At 42.7% G+C, this 23,788-nt stretch overlaps 1 protein-coding gene across 14 annotated transcripts in view; it reads right to left on the bottom strand.

Moving 5' to 3' along the window:
• The window catches only part of BICD1 (BICD cargo adaptor 1), a 280,206-nt gene that overhangs the window by 165,126 nt on the left and 91,292 nt on the right, over positions 1-23,788 (bottom strand). For 13 of the 14 annotated variants that reach the window (XM_008966301.6, XM_008966297.6, XM_055095755.2 and 10 more), the window contains exon 2: positions 1,701-1,913. In XM_008966301.6, the coding sequence (XP_008964549.1) occupies positions 1,701-1,913 (213 nt within the window). Of the gene's footprint in view, positions 1-249; positions 418-1,700; positions 1,914-23,788 lie in introns of those variants that run through there. The other variant, XM_055095759.2, reaches the window with a different exon arrangement.

Consider the following 23,788-nt stretch of genomic DNA (forward strand, 5'->3'; position numbering starts at 1 on the left):
TGCTCCATTAATCATCACCACGTTGACTCACACAGAAAAGCATCTGTGGATTCCCTGCCCCATCCTCAACCTTGGCTGTTCTTGGCTCAGCTGCAGCTGCTACACACAATGGGGATTGCAGCTTTCAGAGGATCCATCCAACTGGCCATCAAGAATACTCGACTCATTGGTCACATTCTTCTCCATAAACCACCTGCATGCGTGTGCACACGGTCCTCATGTTGCTCATGCCACATCCTCTCTGCCAACTTGCACATGACCCTGCTGCTCATGGCTGCTGAGGTTGCTCCCTGCAAATGTTTGGTGACTTGCTTAATCCAGAATGGTGGGCTTTGGCTCCACATGACCCTCTGTCCACTTCTGCAGTGGATGCTGGATTGTGCCACTGCACTCCAGATTGGGCAACAGAGTGACACCCTGTCTCAGAAAGAAGGAACCAGAGAGTAGCTGTGTTTTTAACAGTTGTTCACGTTGGAGGGAAATGAGGAGGTCCTGGTATCCTGAAAACTGTCTCATCTTCTTCTTAGTACTCAACACTAACTTCCACTTCATTAGATCCTTTCTCTGTCTTCACAAGTCATATTGCTATATTTGGGCATATCCAAAGATAACGAGATAAGTAAACCTTATCTCATAAGTGACCTTGCTGTCAGTATTCATTTAGTTCATTGTAATATGGACATGTGTAAACGTAAATTATCTAGAAAATTCCAATAAATTCTGGACAACTTACATCTTATAATAGTGAAGCCCTATTTGTAATATGTCCCTTATTTCAAATGTGGATTGCTTGTCTTATATTTTACAATATTGAAGAATATTTTCATCCTACATATTTCTATCACTAAAATGCTCAACTAGTGAGCCCATTTGGTTGTGGACCTGTCAATGATCACTGCATTGGTGTAGGAGTTAGAGGACGTCTGCGTCTCTTCTATAGCTTTCATATCAAAATACGGAGTGAATGATTGCATATAGCTTCCAAAAATGTTCTTACAGGGGTTTGATGGATGAAGCTACTTTTGGCTATCTCTGTTTCCAACATCACCCCTCCACTAAAGGATGACTCTGCCAGTTTGAAAATGATATGGCAGGTGATGCTGCCTTGGAAAAGCTAACAAGGAATACTGAGTTTGGTGGATGCTCAACACTCACAGAGCAAGAGAGACTCCCTGACCTAATTCATACCAGCCATAATTTGCTGCCTTGTCTATAACCAGAAAAATCCTTTGGGGATCTGCATCACCAGACTCAAAGACTTCTCAGGACACTCGCCTAGGCTGTCATTCCCTATGAGCAGTGTCCTGAGCCAACACCACTGTCAGCTGGAAATCAGGCAGATACAGAGCATTACAGCCAACCGTTCTTCTCCACATTGTATTAAACCAGCTAATGCAGGGAGGAAGTGCTAAGGTCACTGTATTTTTAAAATACCTTTGCAGAAATAGTAAGGCCAATTCCGAAGTCCGCAATACATACAAAACTTAATTTTCAAGAAACAATAAAAGAGAGAAAAGCTCATCTCAGAACAAGCTAGCTATCATTTCACTAAAAAAGAAAAGTTGCTAGCTCAGTATTATTAGTTTCGTGCTTAATACAGCTCCTCTGATTAAAACAAAAGTGTTATTCCTCTCTGCTATGGAGAGAACTTTCTTATTTCTCCCTCTCACAAATCTCTCATAGGGAATTTGTTTATTTACCTCCTTCAGATCCTGCACGACTGCGGTGAGCCTCTCATTTTCTGCCTGTACATTAGTGACCACAGCCCGGCTCTGTTTCAGCTCGTTCTGCATCTCCAAGATCTTCCCCAGATAGTAAGCCTCCTTCGATGCTGACTCCTGCAGAAGCGTTTCCTCCCGAGTCTCTCCATCTTCAGCAACCTTCCGGTGGATGGAGAAGGACTGCCCAAATGCCTGCAGAGTATATGGGAAGAAAAAGAGTACACAATGAAATGCATCATAACCCTCTTTTAAGACTTGGGAAAATGTTTTCTTCTGCTTATATGTGTAAGAAAAGCTACTCTGCAAGACCCCCGAAATATAACAGTCTAGCAGCTCTCACTGATGCTTGAAATAATTCAATTCGCTTAATAAGGAAAAATAAAATTTTAAAATATCTTGTGAAAAAAGATGTAATGCATTAAAGAAAACTTGAAAAACATTGTTACTTGCTTTATGTTCTTTTTTTTTTTTTGAGACGGAGTCTCGCTCTGTCGCCCAGGCTGGAGGGCAGTGGTGCAATCTCGGATCACTGCAAGCTCCGCCTCCCGGGTTCACGCCATTCTCCTGCCTCAGCCTCCCGAGTAGCTGGGACTACAGGTGCCCACCAACACGCCCGGCTAATTTTTTTTTTGTATTTTTAGTAGAGACGGGGTTTCACCTTGTTAGCCAGGATGGTTTCGATCCCCTGACCTTGTGATCCGCCCGTCTCAGCCTCCCAAAGTTCTGGGATTACAGGCATAAGCCACCGCGCCTGGCATATGTTCTCATTTTTTTAGACAACTCTTATCAAGAAATAGTTCAGTGTTAATAAGCCCATCAAAATTCATGTCACCTTCATTTTTTAAAAAATCTCACAAATATTTTACAAAAAAGAAAACAATCATTTAGTGTGCTTTCTAATACATTGGCATTAAGGACAGATCAATTATAAACAGTATCCTTAAGAGTTAAAATGATCAAACAGCATTTAAATGGCCCAGTACCACACAAAAAAAGACACTGAATATCATCTCTGTATAAGAAAACATATATGTGTCTGTTTATTTGTGCAAAAAGAAATACAGAAGAAAAAAGTAGAAACTAAACTGGTCACTTACGGGGTAGATGGGAAGAATGGGAGACTGAAACGTGACAGAAGGAATGAGGTGGAATGACACTTTTCTGAAATGCCTTTTCACATGGTTCTTTTTTCTTTTTGAGATGGAGTCTAGCTTGCCACCCAGGATAGAATGCAGTGGTATGATCTCGGCTCACTGCAACCTCTGCCTCCTGGGTTCAAGCAATTCTCCTACTTTAGCCTCCCATGTAGCTGGGATTACAGACGCCCATCACCATGCCCAGCTAATTTTTGTCCTTTTAGTAGAGAAGGGGTTTCACCTTGTTGGCCAGGCTGGTCTCAAACTCCTGACCTCAAGTGATTCAACCACCTTGGCCTCCCAGAGTGCTGGGATTACAGGCATGAGCCACCACGCCCGGCCCCTTTTCACAGAGTTCTGACTCTGAGAACTATAATCATGTTTCACATCCCCCTAATAAAGAATAATTAAAACCAACCTCTCGGTGTTGGGGGAACCCAAAATGGAACACAAACAGTAACAAAAGAACCTAGCTGTATTACAAGTAAAAAACAACAGCCACCATGAAAGAGGTAAGAAAGAAAATATCTAACCTAATTTTGGAAACCAGTACTTTTATTATATACCTTAAGACTAAAGACAAAAAGGACTGCACCTGGATGCTATATAGTCTTGTTGGTAAACTTGTTTCTCATAGAGATTATGGAAATTGCAGTTCTGAAACTTCTTTACATATATACTAGGGTTGAGCAAATAAGTAAATATATTGTAGATAATGAATGCCAGGTTTCTAACTGTTGGAGAAAAAGCCACGAGTAAGGAAAGAGATATCTAAAAGGAAACTAGTGGTATTGAATTGTAAGTGGAAGTATTAATAAGTAGATAAACTTATTGTTTTTAATAGGTAGATAGTCATAGGCATATAGATATGGAGAGAGAGGGAGAGAGAAACATGTGTCTGGATATACAGACACATTATTTCCTAGCACTGTAAGCTGAGAGGGCCTAGAAGCAATGATATACCAGTAGCAATAAGCATATCCAGCACCCAGATTTTGTTTCTAAATACCAGTCTACAGTAAAAAGAACTAGGGTCTTTGGAGAAGTTACTGATTCTAGGGCTGGAGCAAAATAAGCCAGACACATCTTGTGATGCCAGAGTTACAACATGCATTTAAAAGATGATGAGGATATGTCAAAAGGAGACAGGAGCCTGTCTGAAGGGGCTTCCAATGGCCAAATCTGAGATATTTTGAGAAAAAAATTATAGTAACTAATTATATATCCACATTAACATAATAAATCAATAAATAGCAGAAGAAAGAACAGCTCTTCCTTACAGTAGAATTATAATAATATAGAAGGAATGATGGAAATAAAATATATCAGCATTTAGCAAACACTAATAACTGTTACAGGTAAGAATCATCAATAGTATCTAAAATTAATGGGCAAAAGTATGATGAGAAACAGGGTGTTTGCAGAGTCTTAAAGCATCTCCCCCCAAAGTACTTATTAATTCTAATGGGAAGAACAGTAACTTTGCAGTGGAGAAACCTGGTAGACACCACATTATCTAAGTGACCAAAACTTAGATCAACAGCAATGAGACATACTGACATCATGTACCCTCTCATATAATACACTGGGGGCCGGGTGCGGTGGCTCACATCTGTAATCCCAGCTTTTTGGGAAACAGAGGTGGGAGACAGATCATCTGAGGTCAGGAGTTCAAGACCAGCCTGGCCAACATGGCAAAACCCTGTCTCTACTAAAAATACAAAAATTAGCCAGGCATGGTGGTGTGTGCCTGTGGTCCCAGCTACACAGGAGGCTGAGGCAGGAGAATCACTTGAACCCGAGAGACGGAGGTTGCAGTGAGCTGAGATTGTGCCACTGCACTCCAGACAGGGCAACAGATGGAGACCCCTTCTCCAAAACAAGAACAAAAACAACAACAACAAAAAACATTGGGAAGGGCACAACATCACTTCAATGGTATTGTTGTCAAAAATGCATAAGCTAATTCTTATCCTAAGAAAACATCAGACAAACCCAAACTGGGGACATTGTACAAAATCACTGGTCGGGACTCTTCAAAAGTATTAAGTCGCGAAAATTATAGAAAGACTCCTCCGGACTAGATGAGACTAACAAGACGTGACAATTAAGTGTTGTATGGGATTCTGGATTGGATCCTGGACTTTAAAAAGGACACTAGTAGGACAATCGGCAAACTGAAATAAGTTATTTAGGTTAGTTAGTGATGCTATTGTACAAACGTCAATTTCTGTTTCCTTCACTGTACTATGATTATGTAAGATGGTAACATCTGGGGAAGCTGTATCAAGGGTACATGAAAATCAGTGTAGTATTTTGGGGCAACTTTTTTCTAAGTCTAAAGTTATTAGAAAGTTTTGTTATTTCAAATAAAAAGTTAAAAAATAAATAAATGTAGTCTCTGCCTTAAAAGAGTTGATAGATTTGGTGAAACACTGGCACACAGAGTTATATAAGAACATAAGGACATGAACACCAAGGAGATACTATATTCAATGAGAAGTACGGTGGCTTTCTGGCATAACTTGTGATTTTATTACATTTTGAAATTTAAAATGTCATAGTAGGCTGGACACGGTGGTTCACGCCTGTAATCCCAGCACTTTGGGAGGGTGAGGTGGTGGATCACTTGAGGTCAGGCGTTCGAAACCAGTCTGGCCAACATGGCAAAACCCTGTCTCTGTTAAAATACAAAGATTAGCTGGGTGTGCTTGTGCATGCCTGTAATCCCAGCTACTTGGGTGGCTGAGGCAGGAGAATCACTTGAATCTGGGAGATGGAGGTTGCAGTGAGCCGAGATCATGCCACTGCACTCCAGCCTGGGCAACAGAGCAAGACTCTGTCTCAAAAATAAAATAAAATAAAATGTCACAGCATATTGCTTCTGGGCTACGCTATCATCTATGAAAAGATCAGGCTGGAATTAACCTGTGAAACTTAGTTTCACATTGTTATAAACCTTAAGGCAGAAAAGATATGCGTTAATCATTGTAAGAAACAACTTATAAAAAACAAGCTGGTACTCCTCCCTAAATTACACTCACAGAAACAGAAATTAAAACAAAAACAAAAACAAAAAAACACTGAAAACCCATGTCTTAGTTAAACTGCCTTAGAATCTTGACACGGATCAAAATCAAAAGATGGTCCCTAAGCATCAGTGAGACAGAAATATTCCAGTATCGATGTCCATCTGTACATACAGAGTAAAATATTCCTGGTGCCTGGCTTGTTCAGTCTCTCGACAGAAATTCTTATTTGAGTAGTCAGATTTCCAGATGTGGTGATAAGCACAGGTACTCATGAATAGATGAGAAATTATCTTTGCAGATGATGTTGACTTTGCTCTTGCATCAGTAATGATCAGATTCTGTGAGGTCAATTCTGAATTCAGTATCCATTAAAAGGCCTCTGGAGGGGAAGGTTCTGACAGCCTCTCTCCCTCTCCCCACAGTGGCCTGCTGAGTCTTCAACAGATCATCATCCTGCAAAGGATCCCTCACTATATAGTCAAGTATTAGTACAATTTAAAATTAGCATGAACTGTGTGTCAAGAACCCCAGCTGGCTTTTTTTTTTTTTCACAACTGTTTCCCCATTTCTATGTACAGGAAACTGGAAATGTCTGTCACAGGGCCATTTTCTTCACTCTGCCTGAGTAAAAGCAATAATTTGGCCATTCTGTGGCTCTCGTATTTTTCGCAGCACACAGGCAATGCTCTCTTGGCAGCTAAAACAACCCCTAAAGTCTTAAGAGCAAGTGAATTTATTGTTCCACCCTTGATTTAAAGTTTTCAAAAATTGTACTCTGGATCTAGCACCAAAGGAGATAAACATTTCAGATATAGACCGAGAATAGATTTTCAAAAAAGAATCAAGAATTGAAATTGCAAATATCCAAATGTTGATAAATCCTCCATTCTTATTTATTCCAGTTCAGAAACCTTAACTGAACATATGGGTTTCCAAAATTAGCCATGATATTTATGAAGAACTTGGCCCTTCACTGGACCTGATTTGAAAAACAATGAAAGTATATGAGGTTATCCAAGGACACTAACCATCATGTTTTTTACTTGAAATAGCAAAATAACACCAATCCTGCCCCAGCTAGAGGTGCCTCATGATCTGCATTTGCAAATCCACTGAGAACTAAGAACTAACACTACTCAGAAAATGGCTGCTTTTAAGAAAGGGAGGGTGAAGGAGAAAACACTCCTATTTTAATCTAATTCCTAATTGTCAGCAACTAGAATTGGGCATGACACCCAACTGACATCTATCATCTGGCTGCTTGTTAAAGCTGATTTACCAGACTCGTCTGGCTCCACCAGGTACCTCCTTTCACCATCACCTCCTGAGTATCTCCTGACAAAGCCAGGCCCAATAGAAAGGAAACAATGTTTTTCAAGGTTACTGAAGCTGCATCTTTGGCTAAAATCACAAAACTAGCTTCAATCTGTATTTATAGGAGATATAGGGTAGTCATGCTTCTAGTTATATTTTGTTCAGATTGCAAATTCTTTTTAGGTACTGCAATCATTTCATGGGTAATTTTTGTTTAAAATAAGTTGAAGTAAACTGACATTTTTCTATATACTTTTAGAATGTATTATGATTTCCTGTCATGTCTGTAGCTATAATTGCACAATATTACTTTTAGTATATTCCATTGCATGCAGCAAATTTGCTTTAAATTAGATGTGACTGTAAGTCCAGTTAGCTATGTAATAAGTACTTTGTTTTCTCCTTCTACTTACATGACTTCTTAATGCAAAGAAAATTGATATTTTCTGTGTTCATATTCAGGATGACACGTTAATTGATAAACAGAAATTTCGTACCCATTATTCTTCATAATATAAAAGATAAAAGAAATAAAATTTTGACTAGTATATTTAATATCATTTTATCTCTAAAATGTTCTCTTTGATCACAGAATTTTCGTTCTTCCATCTCAAAAACTGTGGCAGAACGTGTACTAGGTCACCCAGGGACATTAGACAAAATACTTTTGATTTGAAACTGCAAAATAATACTAAAATTCATTCATTCATTTGTTGTTCATTCACTCGGCAAGTATTTACAAAGCACTGTACTATGTCAGGCACTGCTTTAGGCACTGAGGATTCAGCTATGTTCTGGGAAAACAAAAAACAAAAAACTCTGTGATCCAGAGCATGTATTCTAGTGGAACATAAACAAATCAATAGGTGCATGGCATGGCATAGTGTTGAAAAAGTTAAGGCAAGAGCATAGGCTAGCAGTGCCCAATGGAACTTTCTGCGATGATGTATCTGTGTTGCCAATATGCCCAGTTGCCACACATGGCTACTGAGCTTTTGAAATGTGGCTGGTATGACCAAAGTACTGAATTTTTTATTTTGTCATTTAATTAATTTTAATTGTCATATATGGCTAGTGACTACTATGTTGGACAGGGATAGAGGGCAACCCAGATGCGTTCGGTGGGAACCTCATATAGAAAGGGCAGTCAGGGAAGAGGTGACCTTTGGGCAGAGACTGGAACAAAGTGAGGGAGTGACCTAGAACCTGGCCTTTCCCTCAGAGAAGAAAGCTTAGATATAAGTGTTGCTAAGCAAGAATTACAGCACTGCCATGACGCCTCTTTAAAGACAATCACTGGCAGTTCTTTACAGTCTCTTCTAAAGTATTTTAAGATCTGAGTGCTCCAGAGGATATTCAGATATAATTTAACTTGTAGGAAGAAAAGGGTTGGCTAGTGGCCTGACATGGTACCCTATCCTCCCCAATGAACTAGTTTACTTTATTTGAACATATAACAAAAATTATCTGACCAATTACCTTTCTGTTGCCTCAGCTGCCGGGAAATTCAGCATTAAATGCTCAACAGCAATAACGAAAATACCTTAAGGTTTTGTATAATTATCTCTGTTTTCTCTACATTGTTCTGCATTTTTTTGTGTTTATCCCATTGTATTGGTTTCTTCTACTTCAAATATTTTTGGAGTAGAAAGCATATGAGTTATAATCACATCAAATGGTTAAAATGATGCTTAATTACTGTTTGTTTTAAATGAAGTATTAATAAAAATCCTTATTAAGGCATGGAATTTGAGAGTTTAAGAGGTATGAAAGCTCTTCTAATGATTCATCCTTATTCCACTGAAAAACACTGAGCCCAGACTGGGCGCGGTGGCTCACGTCTGTAATCCCAGCAGTTTGGAAGGCTGAGGCAGGTGGATCACCTAAGGTCCACCTGACCAACATAGTGAAACCCCATCTCTATTAAAAATACAAAAATTAGCCGGCTGTGATGGCAGGTGCTTGTAATCCCAGCTACTCTGAAGGCTGAGGCAGGAGAATCGCAGGAGAATCGCTTGAACCCAGGAGGCAGGGTTGCAGTGAGCTGAGATTGCACCACTGCACTGCAGCCTGGGCAACAACGTGAGATACTGTCTCAAAAAAAAAAGAAAAAAAGAAAAAGAAAGAAAACACTGAGCCCAAATGATCTGATGAAGCACAAAAAATAGGAAGAACCTAGCTAAACGTGTTAGAACTGACTGAGAAGTGTCTCTCAAACTACTGCTGCATATTCCAGCAGCAAAGAGTCTTAGAGAGTAGATTCAATTAGAAAAGAAGAGCTCACAGGAGGCCAGGCAACTCAGAAGTACCCAGCCAGGAGAAACCAGTTTCCATGATGCGTATGGCTCAAAAGTTAATAGGAGACATGAGGCCTCCCTGACAGACTCAAGCCTGATCCTTGAAAGGGCAGATGTACTCATAAAAGGCCAAAAGAGGTTAAGAGTGTGGGCTCCTGAGGTGGACCAACTCTGCCACTTACTGTGTGACATTGGGCAAATTACATAACATTCTGTGACTCCATTTTTTCATCTGTAAAATGGGGATAATAATAGCTTCTTTCTCATACTGCCACGAGGCTTAAAAGAGAAAATCTATGTATCACTTGGAACAGACCTTGGTACAAATACAGTAAGTACTCAATGACTGTTGGCTATTATTAGCAGAAAGACGACGTGCTTTGGAATCAAATCCATTGGGGTTTAATGCAAATGCATCTGGGTTTAAATCTGCCTCCTCTGAAATGTTTGGCAAGGTTTTTAAGTTCTATGTTTCAGTTACCTCATGTGTAAAATGAGAATAATAACATCTACCTTAAAGGTAAAAACAGCCTAGTCCTAAAAGGCAAGGATATCAGATAAGAGATATAAAATTCATACCAAAATGCCTTGGACACAGTAAATGCTTATTAAATATCAATACCAATCCTCTTCTCTTCTGACCTTGGAAAGTCTCAGATTGAACACTGGCAAGCTGTTGCTTCCTCTGGTGTAAAGGTTTTCCTTGGACTTATCCAAGACTCAGGTGGCCGTTTACCTCATTATGAGAGCAGCTCCCTACTCATTTGTGAAACACTAAACCTCCTGCTAGGAAAGGAGTCCTGATGAATCTTTTTTCTCATTAAGTCATTAAAAATGTACAAAGACAAACATAGAGAAATTTCTTGAGGCACAGGCTCTTACGGTTTATATTAGCAAAGGTTGCAGCTTTTTTTTTTTCTCTTAATGGGAATTTTCAATTCTTTCTTAACTTCTTCAGTTTTTCTAGCTTTTAACATAACTCCACCCAATTATAAAGTCCATCCATTTGAGAAACACAGAATATCTAATTACTAATTTTTGATTCTCATTTTGTATTCTGAAAACCATTTTTCAATAATCATAAAAACAAAAGACATGCATTTGAAATGAGATTATGTTTTTTTAAAAAAAATCTATCACATATTCTTTTTTTTTTTTTTTTTTCTTTTTTATTGATCATTCTTGGGTGTTTCTCGCAGAGGGGGATTTGGCAGGGTCACAGGACAATAGTGGAGGGAAGGTCAGCAGATAAACAAGTGAACAAAGTTCTCTGGTTTTCCTAGGCAGAGGACCCTGCGGCCTTCCGCAGTGTTTGTGTCCCTGGGTACTTGAGATTAGGGAGTGGTGATGACTCTTAACGAACATGCTGCCTTCAAGCATCTGTTTAACAAAGCACATCTTGCACCGCCCTTAATCCATTCAGCCCTGAGTGGATACAGCACATGTTTCAGAGAGCACAGGGTTGGGGGTAAGGTCACAGATCAACAGGGATCCCAAGGCAGAAGAATTTTTCTTAGTACAGAACAAAATGAAAAGTCTCCCATGTCTACCTCTTTCTACACAGACACAGCAACCATCCGATTTCTCAATTTTTTCCCCACCTTTCCCCCCTTTCTATTCCACAAAACCGCCATTGTCTTCATGGCCCGTTCTCAATGAGCTGTTGAGTACACCTCCCAGATGGGGTGGTGGCCGGGCAGAGGAGCTCCTCACTTCCCAGTAGGGGCGGCCGGGCAGAAGCGCCCCTCACCTCCCGGACGGGGCGGCTGGCCGGGCGGGGGGCTGACCCCCCCCACCTCCCTCCCGGACGGGGCGGCTGGCCGGGCGGGGGGCTGACCCCCCACCTCCCTCCCGGACAGGGCGGCTGGCCGGGCAGAGGGGCTCCTCACTTCCCAGTAGGGGCGGCCGGGCAGAGGCGCCCCTCACTTCCCCGACGGGGCGGCTGGCCCGGCGGGGGGCTGACCCCCCCACCTCCCTCCCGGACGGGGCGGCTGGCCGGGCAGAGGGGCTCCTCACTTCCCGGTAGGGGCGGCCGGGCAGAGGCGCCCCTCACCTCCCGGACAGGGCGGCTGGCCGGGCGGGGGGCTGACCCCCCCACCTCCCTCCCGGACGGGGCGGCTGGCCGGGCGGGAGGCTGACCCCCCCACCTCCCTCCCGGACGGGGCGGCTGGCCGGGTGGGGGGGCTGACCCCCCCACCTCCCTCCCGGACGGGGCGGCTGGCCGGGCGGGGGGCTGACCCCCCCACCTCCCTCCCGGACGGGGCGGCTGGCCGGGCGGGGGGGCTGACCCCCCCACCTCCCTCCCGGACGGGGCGGCTGGCCGGGCGGGGGGCTGACCCCCCCACCTCCCTCCCGGACAGAGCGGCTGGCCGGGCAGAGGGGCTCCTCACTTCCCAGAAGGGGCGGCCGGGCAGAGGCGCCCCTCACCTCCCGGACGGGGCGGCTGGCCAGGCAGGGGGCTAACCCCCCCACCTCCCTCCCGGACGGGGCGGCTGGCCGGGCCGGGGGCTGACCCCCCCACCTCCCTCCCAGACAGAGCGGCTGGCCGGGCAGAGGGGCTCCTCACTTCCCAGTAGGGGCGGCCGGGCAGAGGCGCCCCCCCACCTCCTGGACAGGGCGGCTGGCCGGGCAGGGGGCTGATCCCCCCACCTCCCTCCCGGATGGGGCGGCTGGCCAGGCGGGGGGCTGACCCCCGCACCTCCCTCCCGGATGGGGCGGCTGGCCGGGAGAGGGGCTGACCCCCCCACCTCCCTCCCGGACGGGGCGGCTGGCCGGGCAGAGGGGCTCCTCACTTCCCAGTAGGGGCGGCCGGGCAGAGGCACCCCTCGCCTCCCGGACGGGGCGGCTAGCCAGGCGGGGGGCTGACCCCCCCACCTCCCTCCCGGACGAGGCGGCTGGCCGGGCAGAGGGGCTCCTCACTTCCCGGTAGGGGCGGCCGGGCAGAGGCGCCCCTCACCTCCCGGACGGGGCGGCTGGCCGGGCGGGGGGCTGACCCCCCCACCTCCCTCCCGGACGAGGAGGGAGGACGCTCCTCACTTCTCAGACGGGGTGGCTGCTGGGCGGAGGGGCTCCTCACTTCTCAGACGGGGTGGTTGCCAGGCAGAGGGTCTCCTCACTTCTCAGACAGGGCGGCCGGGCAGAGACACTCCTCACATCCCGGACAGGGCGGCAGGGCAGAGGTGCTCCCCACATCTCAGACAATGGGTGGCCGGGCAGAGACGCTCCTCACTTCCCAGATGTGATGGCGGCCGGGAAGAGGCGCTCCTCACTTCCTAGATGGGATGGCGGCCGGGCAGAGATGCTCCTCACTTTCCAGACTGGGCAGCCAGGCAGAGGGGCTCCTCACATCCCAGACGATGGGCGGTCAGGCGGAGACGCTCCTCACTTCCCAGACGGGGTGGCTGCCAGGCAGAGGCTGCAATCTCGGCACTTAGGGAGGCCAAGGCAGGCGGCTGGGAGGTGGTTGTAGCGAGCCGAGATCACGCCACTGCACTCCAGCCTGGGCGCCATTGAGCACTGAGTTAACGAGACTCCGTCTGCAATCCCGGCACCTCGGGAGACCGAGGCTGGCGGATCACTCGCGGTTAGGAGCTGGAGACCAGCCCAGCCGACACATCGAAACCCCGTCTCCACCAAAAAAATACGAAAACCAGTCAGGCATGGCGGCGCGCGCCTGCAATCGCAGGCACTCGGCAGGCTGAGGCAGGAGAATCGGGCAGGGAGGTTGCAGTGAGCTGAGATGGCAGCAGTACCGTCCAGCTTTGGCTCGGCATCAGAGGGAGACCGTGGAAAGAGGGGAGAGGGGAGAGGGGAGAGGGGAGGGGGAGAGGGGAGAGGGGAGAGGGGAGAGGGGGGAGGGGAGAGGGGGGAGGGGAGAGGGGAGAGGGGGGAGGGGAGAGGGGAGAGGGGAGCTATCACATATTCTTAACTGATTTAATCATCACATTACATGCCTACCGAGTATCATTCAAATAAATAGCATATCATATTTTCTATACTTCTCAACTAAATATTCTGTGATAACCTGGTGTAATACCCCAAGTTTTTCTAAGATAATACTCAATAGCCTATTATTTAGATATATATTTACTTAAAGCCTGGATTTTTTTTCTAACCCTGATGGTTTGTAATTGGTACCTCTATTTGCTTAATAAACTCCCTTGTCAACTGTTTAGAGAGTTTTTTTTGTATTTTGTGGTTACATATTGAATATGCACAAAAAATTTATGACAAAATATAAACACAAAATGTCACATTAAAATGAATTCCTATAGTTTAAGAACGGGACCAAGACCCACTAGCCTCAAAGGCCTCTGTCTGTCCTCCTTGGTCCTATCTCTCTCATTGTACCTTTGGCCTCTCCCCAGGTAAACACTATCCTGCATTTTGTATCACCATTTTCTTTATAGTTTACCATATATGTATGTTTCTGTAAATAAAATGCTATTTAATATTGTAGTAAAATACTGTTTGTAAAATTCATATGATGAAATCCTTCCATATGCACTCTTTTGCAATTCGCTTTTGGAACTCAACTTTAAATTCCATTTATTCATTCTGATTAATGTAGCTGCAGCTACATTAATGTAGTAGATAAACTGCAGCTACATCAATGTAGTTTTTCATTGTTATAAAGTAGTCTACTGGATATATACTTCATATTAATAATCCATTCTCTTGACAATGGATGATTGGATTGTTTCCAGTCTTTTGCTATTATAAACAATGTAGCTGTGAACACTCTTGGGCATCTAACTTAGGCTAGTACTTTTCAAAATACATTTGCTGAAGAAAGAGTTTTCTTTCTTTCTTTCTTTTGAGATGGAGTCTTGCTCTGTCTCCCAGGCTGGAGTGCAGTGGCGTGATCTCGGCTCACTGCAACCTCCACCTCCCGGGTTCAAGTGATTCTCCTACCTCAGCCTCCTGAGTAGCTGGGATTACAGGCATGCGCCACCACACCCAGCTAATTTTTGTATTTTTAGTGGATATGAGGTTTCACCTTGTTGGCCAGGCTGGCCTTGAACTCCTGATATCAGGTGATCAGCCCGCCTTAGCCTCCCAAAGTGCTGGGATTACAGGCATGAGCCACTGCTCCCGGACTGGGAGAGTTTTATTTCTAATCCTTCTGGGCTAATGCTTTTTATTTGTGAAATACAATAAAAATAAATTACTATATGCATATTCCTACCATACGATCCAACCATTCCACTCCTAGGTATTTATTTATCCAAGACAAATGAAAGCATGTGATCACATAAAGATTTACACACAAATGTTCATAGCAGCCAAAATGCAAACATTTCAAATATCCATCAATTGGTGAATAAAAAACCAAGTTGTGGCATATCCATACAATGGAATACTAATCAGCAATAAAAAGGAGAAAACTACTGACATATCCAACAACATGGCTGAATTGCAAAACATTATGCTAAGTAAAAGAAGCCAGACAAAAGCAAGAGTACATTCAGTAAAATTCCATTTACATGAAATGCTAGAGAATGCAAACTAATCTATAGTGACAATAGGCAGATGAGTGGTTGCACTGGGGAGGGGACAGGAGTGGAGGATTATGAAGGGAAGTGGAGGGCCAAATGGGAGAGATTACACAGGGACGAGAAAATATTTTAGAGAGTCATGGATATGTTCATTATCTTGGTTGTGCTGATGATTTCGCAAGTATATACATATGTCAAAATTGACATACAATATATCGCACATATTTAAAGAGTGCAAATTGATCACTTATACATCAACAAAGCTGTAAAATCATAAATATTAGAAAAATATGAGAAAAAAGCACAAAGTACAAGCCTCAATTTTTCCATTATAAAATTTGACATAAAATTATATTTCAGTAAATTTAACCAGAAGACAACAGATTACAAAAACTGTACCATTATTCACTGAAAGTATGATTCATATAAACTTGCTGCAGATCTGTAGGAAATAATTTGCAAACCAGCGCTGGCCCCCAGGTACAATTTGAGTAGCAGTATCCTAAGTCACATGTGCAAGAGTTTCTCAAGCAGTGGTTCTCAACCTTACGAACCCATTAGAATCACTTGGGGAGCTTTTTAAAAACAAAGACATAGAGATTCCATCTCCATTCTGAGTTAACTAATTTGGGAAAGAGATTCCCAAATATTCTCAGTTGAAGGGACACTACTAAGTGGCTCAATTTTTTCAGGGTTCTAGGCACCCCTAGAACAAATTCCTAACAATTCCATTTAAGTAGTTAGGTCCAAAAAAGTTAACAAGTCTTTTTTGTCCTAACAATGCAGTAGCTGTTTGAAAAATCTGTATGAAAATACCAAAGAAAAAAGTTTTATTTCATTCTTAAATAACCTCAATTACTTATTAATGGAATGTGTGCACTCGTTGGGCACTATACAACTTCTTAAACTTGGAATCATATTGGACTCTATCACCCTTATTTCCTCTTCCATATTGATTTTCATGATATCTGCTTTTTGTTACAGCAACCACTGAAAATCCAGCTTCGCATAATAGAAAGGGATGATGCGTGGGGTAACATTGAGACTGAACTGAACTGTCTTGAGCTAGTAATTCGCACTGTGTTCAACAGATGCCAAGTATCACTGCATTCCCCTTGAACATTTAGGATATCCCAGCGTCTTCTCTGAGTTTGCTGTGGTTCCCCAGGGCATCTTGTCATACCATTTGAGAATCACAGGTCTGGGGTAAGGGCCAGGTGTAAGTATTTCCGACATGCTCATTTTGGGATGCTAGTATATTATGCCAAGCTTGAGAAGCATTGCTGCGGAGTGTGGGCAGTGTTGTGGATTACGCACAGCTTCAACTCTTCCTGACAAGGCTGCAGAGTTCTCCAAAGTGGCTGTACTAATTCAACTGCCACCAGCAGTGTCTAAGGATTCCTGTTTGTGACTCTACATTGTTAGGGTTGTTTTTTAAGACTTAAAAATTTTGGCCGCCCCAGAGAGTGTGAAACAGTATCACCTGGTGCTTCTCATTTGCATTTCCCTGATTACTAATGAAGTTAAGTAGTTTCACATTTTTATTGACCATTCACATTTTCATTTTTTTTTTTTTTTTTTGACAGGGTCTCCTCTGTTGCCCAGGTTAGAGTGCAATGGCATGATCACAGCTCATTGCAACCTCCACCTCCCAGGCTCAGGCAATCCTCCCACCTCAGCCTCCCAAGTAGCTGGGACCACAGATGTCTGCCACCACACCCAGTTAATTTATGCATTTTTTGTAGAGGTGGGGTTTCACCATGTTGCCCAGGCTGGCCTCAAACTCCTGGGCTCAAGCAATCCACCTGTCTAGGCCTCCCAAAATGTTGGGATTACAGGTGTGAGCCACCACGCCCAACCTCACGTTTCCACTTCTGTGTAGTTTCTATTCAAGGCTTTTGTTCATTTTTCTCCAGAGTACCTTTTTCCTTTATTAATTTGTCAGTTACATGTATGGCAAGTATCTTCCTCGAGTATTTATGGGTTCTTTCTTAACTCATTTTACAGTGCTTTTGATGAAGAGAAGTCCCACATTCTAAAAGACAGGTTTCTGTTTCCTAATTGTTAGTTACATGTTATTGTGCCAGACCCCTATTGAGTTGGATAGGGATAGCACAGGTTCGAGAGGCCAAAGAAGAGACCGAGAGCTGGCAAATGAGATATAGGGCTTCTCGAGGGGACTTACATATGCAGCGGTCCAGTGGTGGCAGGCTGGATGGACGAACCACTACCGTTTCTAAAAGGTATGCAGTTTATATAGCATTTTTACTTAGCTCCCCTCCTGCAACCTTCACCTGGCAACCCTCCTTTAATCCGAAATGGGCCGGGGGTTCAGATGTTCCTCATAGACAAGGAATCAATCTCCGGGTTGGCCACTCCCAGGTTCCTCAGCTGAGAACTCCAAACACACGTTCTTCTTAGACCATAGGGTCATTCTCAGGGTATGCTTCGGTTGTTGCTGTCAGGTGTGCCTGCCACACATATGTATGGCACATATTTTCTCCCAGTGTGCGGTTTTTCTCTCCCACTCTTTTAGCGATGTCTTTTGATGAAGTAATTTCCTTGATTTTAATATGGCTCAATGACCAAACCTTTGCCTTATAGCTAACGCTATTTGTAAATCCTTCCCTCCTCCAAGGTCATAAAGCTATTCTCCTATACTATTTCCAAAAGTTTCAAAGTTTTGCCTTTTATAACTTAAGTCCCTTAATCTCCCTGAAATTGATTTTTGTGTATGCAATGAAGTACAGATCCATTTCAATTATTTTCTGAATGAATAATCAATTTCCCATGCACCATTTAATGTATTACCCCTCCTATCCCACTGATGTCGAGTGCCAGCTTAGCCATAAATCACACTGACGTGAGTGTTTCTGTTTCTAGGCTATCCTATAATGTCCCACTAATGGTCATAAGATATCTAAGTAGGAGCCAGTTCCCCTGAGAAAAAAGGGGTACCTGACATCATCCAAACCTTATTCATTAAGTTATTTTAACTTTGGGCCTGGTGCGGTGGCTCACGCCTATAATCCCAGCATTTGGGGAGGCTGAGGCGGGCAGATCTCTTGAGCCCAGGAGTTCAAGACCAGCCTGGGCAACATGGCGAGACCCCATCTCTACAAAAAATATAAAAATTAGCCAGGCATGGTGGTGCACACCTGTAGTTCCAGCTACTTGGGAGGCTGAGATGGGAGGACTGCTTGAGCCTGGAAGGTCGAGGCTGCAGTGAGCCAAGATCACACCACTGTACCCAAGCCTGGGCAACACAGTAAAACCCTGCCTCCAAAATAATAATAAATAAATAAACAATAAACTTTGAAATATCTGCATCATAACTGGACATCATTACTAAGGTATCCTAATGGCAATCTATAAATGAAAACAATGTTACTTTGTATAAAAGAAGCAAATACATATTGATGAAGCTTAGTCAGGAATATATAAAACCTAGAGTTTTTTCCTTTAAGTAATATATATAATTGTTAAAGAAAATATAGATAATACCAAAAAGCAGAAAAAAATATTACCCCTTGGATTACCTTTTCTCACCTACCCCTATAATTTGGGCAAGTTCAGGACCTCCAGATTTTTTCCCACAATTGCCTACTGGGCCCCTTGAAGTCCTGAACACTTGTTCTTACTCACCAGGTTATGGGTCTCAAACTAGGATCTGATCTTGTTTCCTGGTGAACCTGTCTCAACCAAACAGACGCCATCTGCCCAGGCTGGCAGCTGTCCATGCTTCCTGTCTCTAAGTCCTCCCCAGGTTCCTAGTTTTTCTTTTTGTTGGCACAGTGATAAATGTCAGGAAATCTTGGGTTCAAAAATGGTGGGCAACCACTGTTCCATAAGTATTATATATGATCAGTGTTATTTCTGGTGGTTCACATCAGCTTCTTCTGGCTGTGTTAAAAGCTAGTCTCTTATTACTAAAGCCACCAACCAAATACAGACACTTTAAAAATCAGCATACGGAAAGTATATGTGCTCAGCAAGCAATCTAAGAGGAGATTGCTTGCTTAGCAGAATATGTCTATTCAGAAGCAAAACTTAAAGGCACACATTTTCTGACTATTATAACCAGAAATAAATTCTCCAGATTTTCCATAGATTGTGTTTTTTTTTTAAACAAATACGTATAAAATATAGGTAAACTATTTTTTCTGGGTCTTGGCCAATGAGTGTCTTTATCATTAAAATGTAAATTTTTATTTAAACTTTTTTTCTGGGTCTTGGCCAATGAATGTCTTTATCATTAAAATGTAAATAAAAGGAAGAAAACTTAAATCATCATAAGTTATATTCTGGGTCCTCAAGTTTGAAAGTAATACACTTCACATTACATTTCCCAATTAAAAATGAAACCTATCCCCAGGAAGAAAAAATAATTTCCCCCCTAATTTTCCCTGCTCCCCCTTTCTTTCTTTCCACCATCCTCCTTCCCTCCAATATTTACTGAGTGCCTATGCATTTAGGTGCCAAATCGCTGGAATACCAAGACTTCATTACATTGTATGAAGAAGTCTAGTGGTTTCATTTAAATGCAAGTTTTGTATAAAAGCACGTCTATCCTTTTAAAGGACAACTTGTTAAGACATTCATTTGATTCAGCTCAAGAAAATTAACTGAAATCAGCTGAGGCATTGTGACCACACTACAATCCTCCTAGATCAGAGTATCTCAGAGGAAATTATTCTAGCTGGAAGCTCAGAGAAGGAAAGCCTTGTTTCAGAAGAAAGAACCATAGAAAGGAGATTTTCTTTCAGGAAAAAAAGTTATTTCATACTATTTCAGAAGAAAAAATTACAGTAGGCTCTTTTGAAAGCCAAGATGGAAGTAATGAGGGACGATTCCTGATCTTGCAGTTAGTACAAAAAGCAGTATTGACATGGAGTTACCAACATGACCTCGACTTTCTTAAAATTCAGTTGTGACTAGGATATAGGAAACAGATCAAGAGGCTTTTAGTATTAGGCAAAGAAAAATGTTTCTTGGACATATTATTTCCTTTGTTCTGTAATTGGACACTTATATTCTTATTGTTTAACAAAGTGAATCAACCGTATCTTTTGAATGTGCCTTCTGGTCCTCATGTAAAGTAATGTGATCTTTCACTTGAATTTTTAGAAAACTGCCTCAGTCTGAAAATCATTATTTATAATAACATTATTCCCTATGCTGCATATAAGGTTCAGTACAATCATTATTTATAATAACATTATTCACTGTTGCATATAAGGTTCAGTACAATCATTATTTATAATAACAACACTATTCCCTGTGGTTGCATATAAGGTTCATAACCTCTCAGCTTCTAAGTAGCACCACTGCTATTCAAAGCCTGGTGGCCCTGAATCTGTCCACCAAATATACCATACTATCTACTGCAGAATTGCAGCAAAACACCAGAAACGATGAGCTTGTTAAGAAACATTCATAAAATAATATGAAAGCTTTGCTCTGAACTTAGAGAAAGAAAATATAAAAGTAGTTTAAGGAGAGGGAGCCATGAGCTTGTTTAGGCTCAACTAGAGCAAACCATCATCCAGCTATCTCTGGCCTGGTCGGCTATGGTGGAAGGGACTGTGAGTTGCCTACACAATATCCACTCTTCCCACTTCCTGACTTAAAAATGTGTTATTTGGAGTGATAACGTCCTCAGCCTAAAGCTTTCCCAACCTCCTTGGTTTCTGGAGGTGTTCAAGGAAGTGTAAGCAGAAGTTAAGTGGATGGAAGCCAGGGAAGCCCTTTAAAGCAAACTGATTCAGCTGAGAGATAGGTACTTTTGCCATTATACTTTCTTCCATCTTGGAACGTGGACATAATAGCTGGAGCACCAGTGTGGCAGGCCAGCTCTCACTAACGCAGGCCTCCATAACAACTGTTTCAGTACTGACTGAGTGGTTAAGTTAAATATTAAAAGCTAAAAAAGCCAGTGCCCTTATACAAAGGCTGGAATGTAACGAAAGCCCACCAAGAGTTTTGCCTAGGCTTTTCCTGGGCCTTAAAGCATAACAAAATAACAAAGGAATTCTTAACAGGACCCATTTAGGATTAAACGAGTTTTATTGTGGGTCTGAAGAAACTCCCCAGACCTCCACAAACAAGTTTATTGGAGGTCTGAAGGAACTCCCCAAACCTCCGTGATTTAAGCAGGAGACATAATAAGGGTAATCACCCCAGCAGCTGGACCCATTTAGATTAAGTAAATTTACTGAGGCTCCAGAGGAAGGTCTTCAGGACTCAGACCTTAGCTATAGATTAGAAGAAGTTAATCACTTATGTCTTTAGATGAATGCACACTTACATGTAGACATATAGCTTAGAAGGTATATAAGCTCTGGAAAACTGTAATTTTGAGTTGGTCTGGTGATAATTTCCAGGCCTTCCCCCTATAACCAGTTGCAGAAATAAAAACTCTGCCTCCCCAGTTCATCTGCATCTCATTATTGGGCCACGAGAAATAGCAGCCCAACCCTCAGTTTGGTCTGGGAACACCAGGAGCATCTTGTGGTCATGAGGAGACATTTGGCATGTAAGCGAGCACCAAGGATGGGAAAAAACAATGTGAGAAGGAACCTGGGCCCCCCGTGACCATGGAGTTGCCATACAAGCCCTGAGCTACTTACCTCTGAACTTCTTTCATGCTTAAGCAACTCTTATTTGAGTTTTCTATAAAATGTGATTGAATCCTAATCCTAAGTGATGTCTTATATAATTTTTCAACTCTAATTATCCTCAATATCTTTTTTTGCCAGAAATTTACAAAAGCTATTAATAAGTTGTATTCTCACTCGTAACTTATTTTCTGCCTCGTATTTATGCCTCCCTGCAACTCATCCCCCAACAGCCTCAAATTCATGTCTTTATCTCTCTCAGTTCTACCCAAGACCATAGTAATGCTGACTTCTCCTGGGTTTCACAGCATATACTATTAACAGAGGAAAATGGAATATTAAAGGTAGAAATGAGCAGTAAATGCAAAAGTCGACAGCCTGGACTGGGATGTCAAGGGAAAAAATGTCATGGAAAATTAAAAGTTAAGACCCTGTCTAGAATCACAACAGGTCCAGTAATTGCTGAAACCAGGGCTTAAATCTAATGACTCTTTTGTGATGTCAGTCTCAGGAAATGACTGATAGTGAACTGGCGAGAAGGATGTGGAAGGAGCTTCAGGTTGAGGATGATAGGTTTAGCAACACCCCTGATGGCAGGAGGAGAGAGGTGGACGGTTCTTGTGTACAAACAGCCAGAAGTCATAAGAGTGGAGGACCATTTTAAGAAGCCCAAAAAACTAACGAGGAAGTGGTAAATAAAATAGGTAGGCTTGGAAGCACCTCTCAACCACCAGATTAAAAAAAAAAAAAAAAGAGTGGGGATAGGGGAAGCAGATTAACAAGCAAGAACACTCAGCTACAAAGCAGGATATTCATACAGGCCTGTCAAACTGTACAATGGCTGCTTTTTATCGCCAACTAATGCAACATTCATCCCTGACCCTGACCTTAACTCTGACCATGGAGGACTTTCAGGTTCTTCATTATTTTTGCCAATATTTTTGGAATATATATATATATGCATATTATTCCCATAATCATCCCCTCATAAGATTTACTAAAAAGTCTGTGCCGTAAAAACTTTAAGGGTATTTGGTGCTCTCCCCCAAATCATCAGTATAATTTTTTTTTTCTTTTTTCAGACGAAGTTTTGCTCTTGATGCCCAGGCTGGAGTGCAATGGCACAATCTCAGCTCACCGCAACCTCTGCCTCCCAGGTTCAAGCGATTCTCCTGCCTCAGCCACCCGAGTAGCTGGGATTACAGGCATGAGCCACCACGCCCGGCTAATTTTGCATTTTTAGTAGAGACGAGGTTTCTCCATATTGGTCAGGCTGGTCTCGAACTCCCCACTTCAGGTGATCCACCCACCTTGGCCTCCCAAAATGTTGGGATTACAGGCATGAGCCACGGTGCCTGGCAATTTTTTTTTTTTTTTTACTATATGCATGCTTGATACTCAAAGCTTTGTGCTGGAGAGTCACAGCTTGTTGATAAAGGTGAAGGTTAGCAAAGTTCACAATATGTAAAACTCGGGCATACTGGGACTATAAATCCTAACTCTTGCTGGGTGAAGCCCCCTTTCTGTCTTACTTATTGCTGATCTGTATCATATCATCATAAAAATCTCCTAGCTAGTTTATAATATCTTCAGATGTGCAGACCTCAGAAATGTAATCTATTTCTTGTAGAATACAGTCATAGCCTTAAGCTATACATATTAATTGGTTGTCAAGGAAATTGTTCTCCCTCCTTTATATGAAGCATCCCTGGTAAAGAGCCAAAATTACTTTGTCAGTTACTTCCTCCACTTTAACACTAAGAAAATATTAAGACTTTTGGTTTCCTTCTTTGGGCCTGATTATAATAAACTGATAATCATAAGCAGATTATTTTCTTCAAACAATATGAATTTATCTTCCACAGGCCCAAATATTTCCACCCCAACTCATAACCCTGCCAATGCTTTTAGCTTCTAGGTAGAATAAGAATTGAAATTCAAGATGTAGACATTTAAAATATAAGTAAAATCTTGAGGCCAGGCACAGTGGCTTAAGCCTGTAATCCCAGCACTTTGGGAGGCCAAGGTGGGCAGATCACCTGAGGTCAGGAGTTCAAGACCAGCCTGGCCAACATGGTGAAACCCCGTCTCTACCAAAAATACAAAAATCAGTTGGGCATGGTGAAGTATGCCTGTAATCCCAGCTACTCCGGAGGCTGAGGCATAAGAATCT

Source organism: Pan paniscus, chromosome 10, assembly GCF_029289425.2.
Source record: "Pan paniscus chromosome 10, NHGRI_mPanPan1-v2.0_pri, whole genome shotgun sequence".
NCBI lineage: Eukaryota > Metazoa > Chordata > Mammalia > Primates > Hominidae > Pan > Pan paniscus.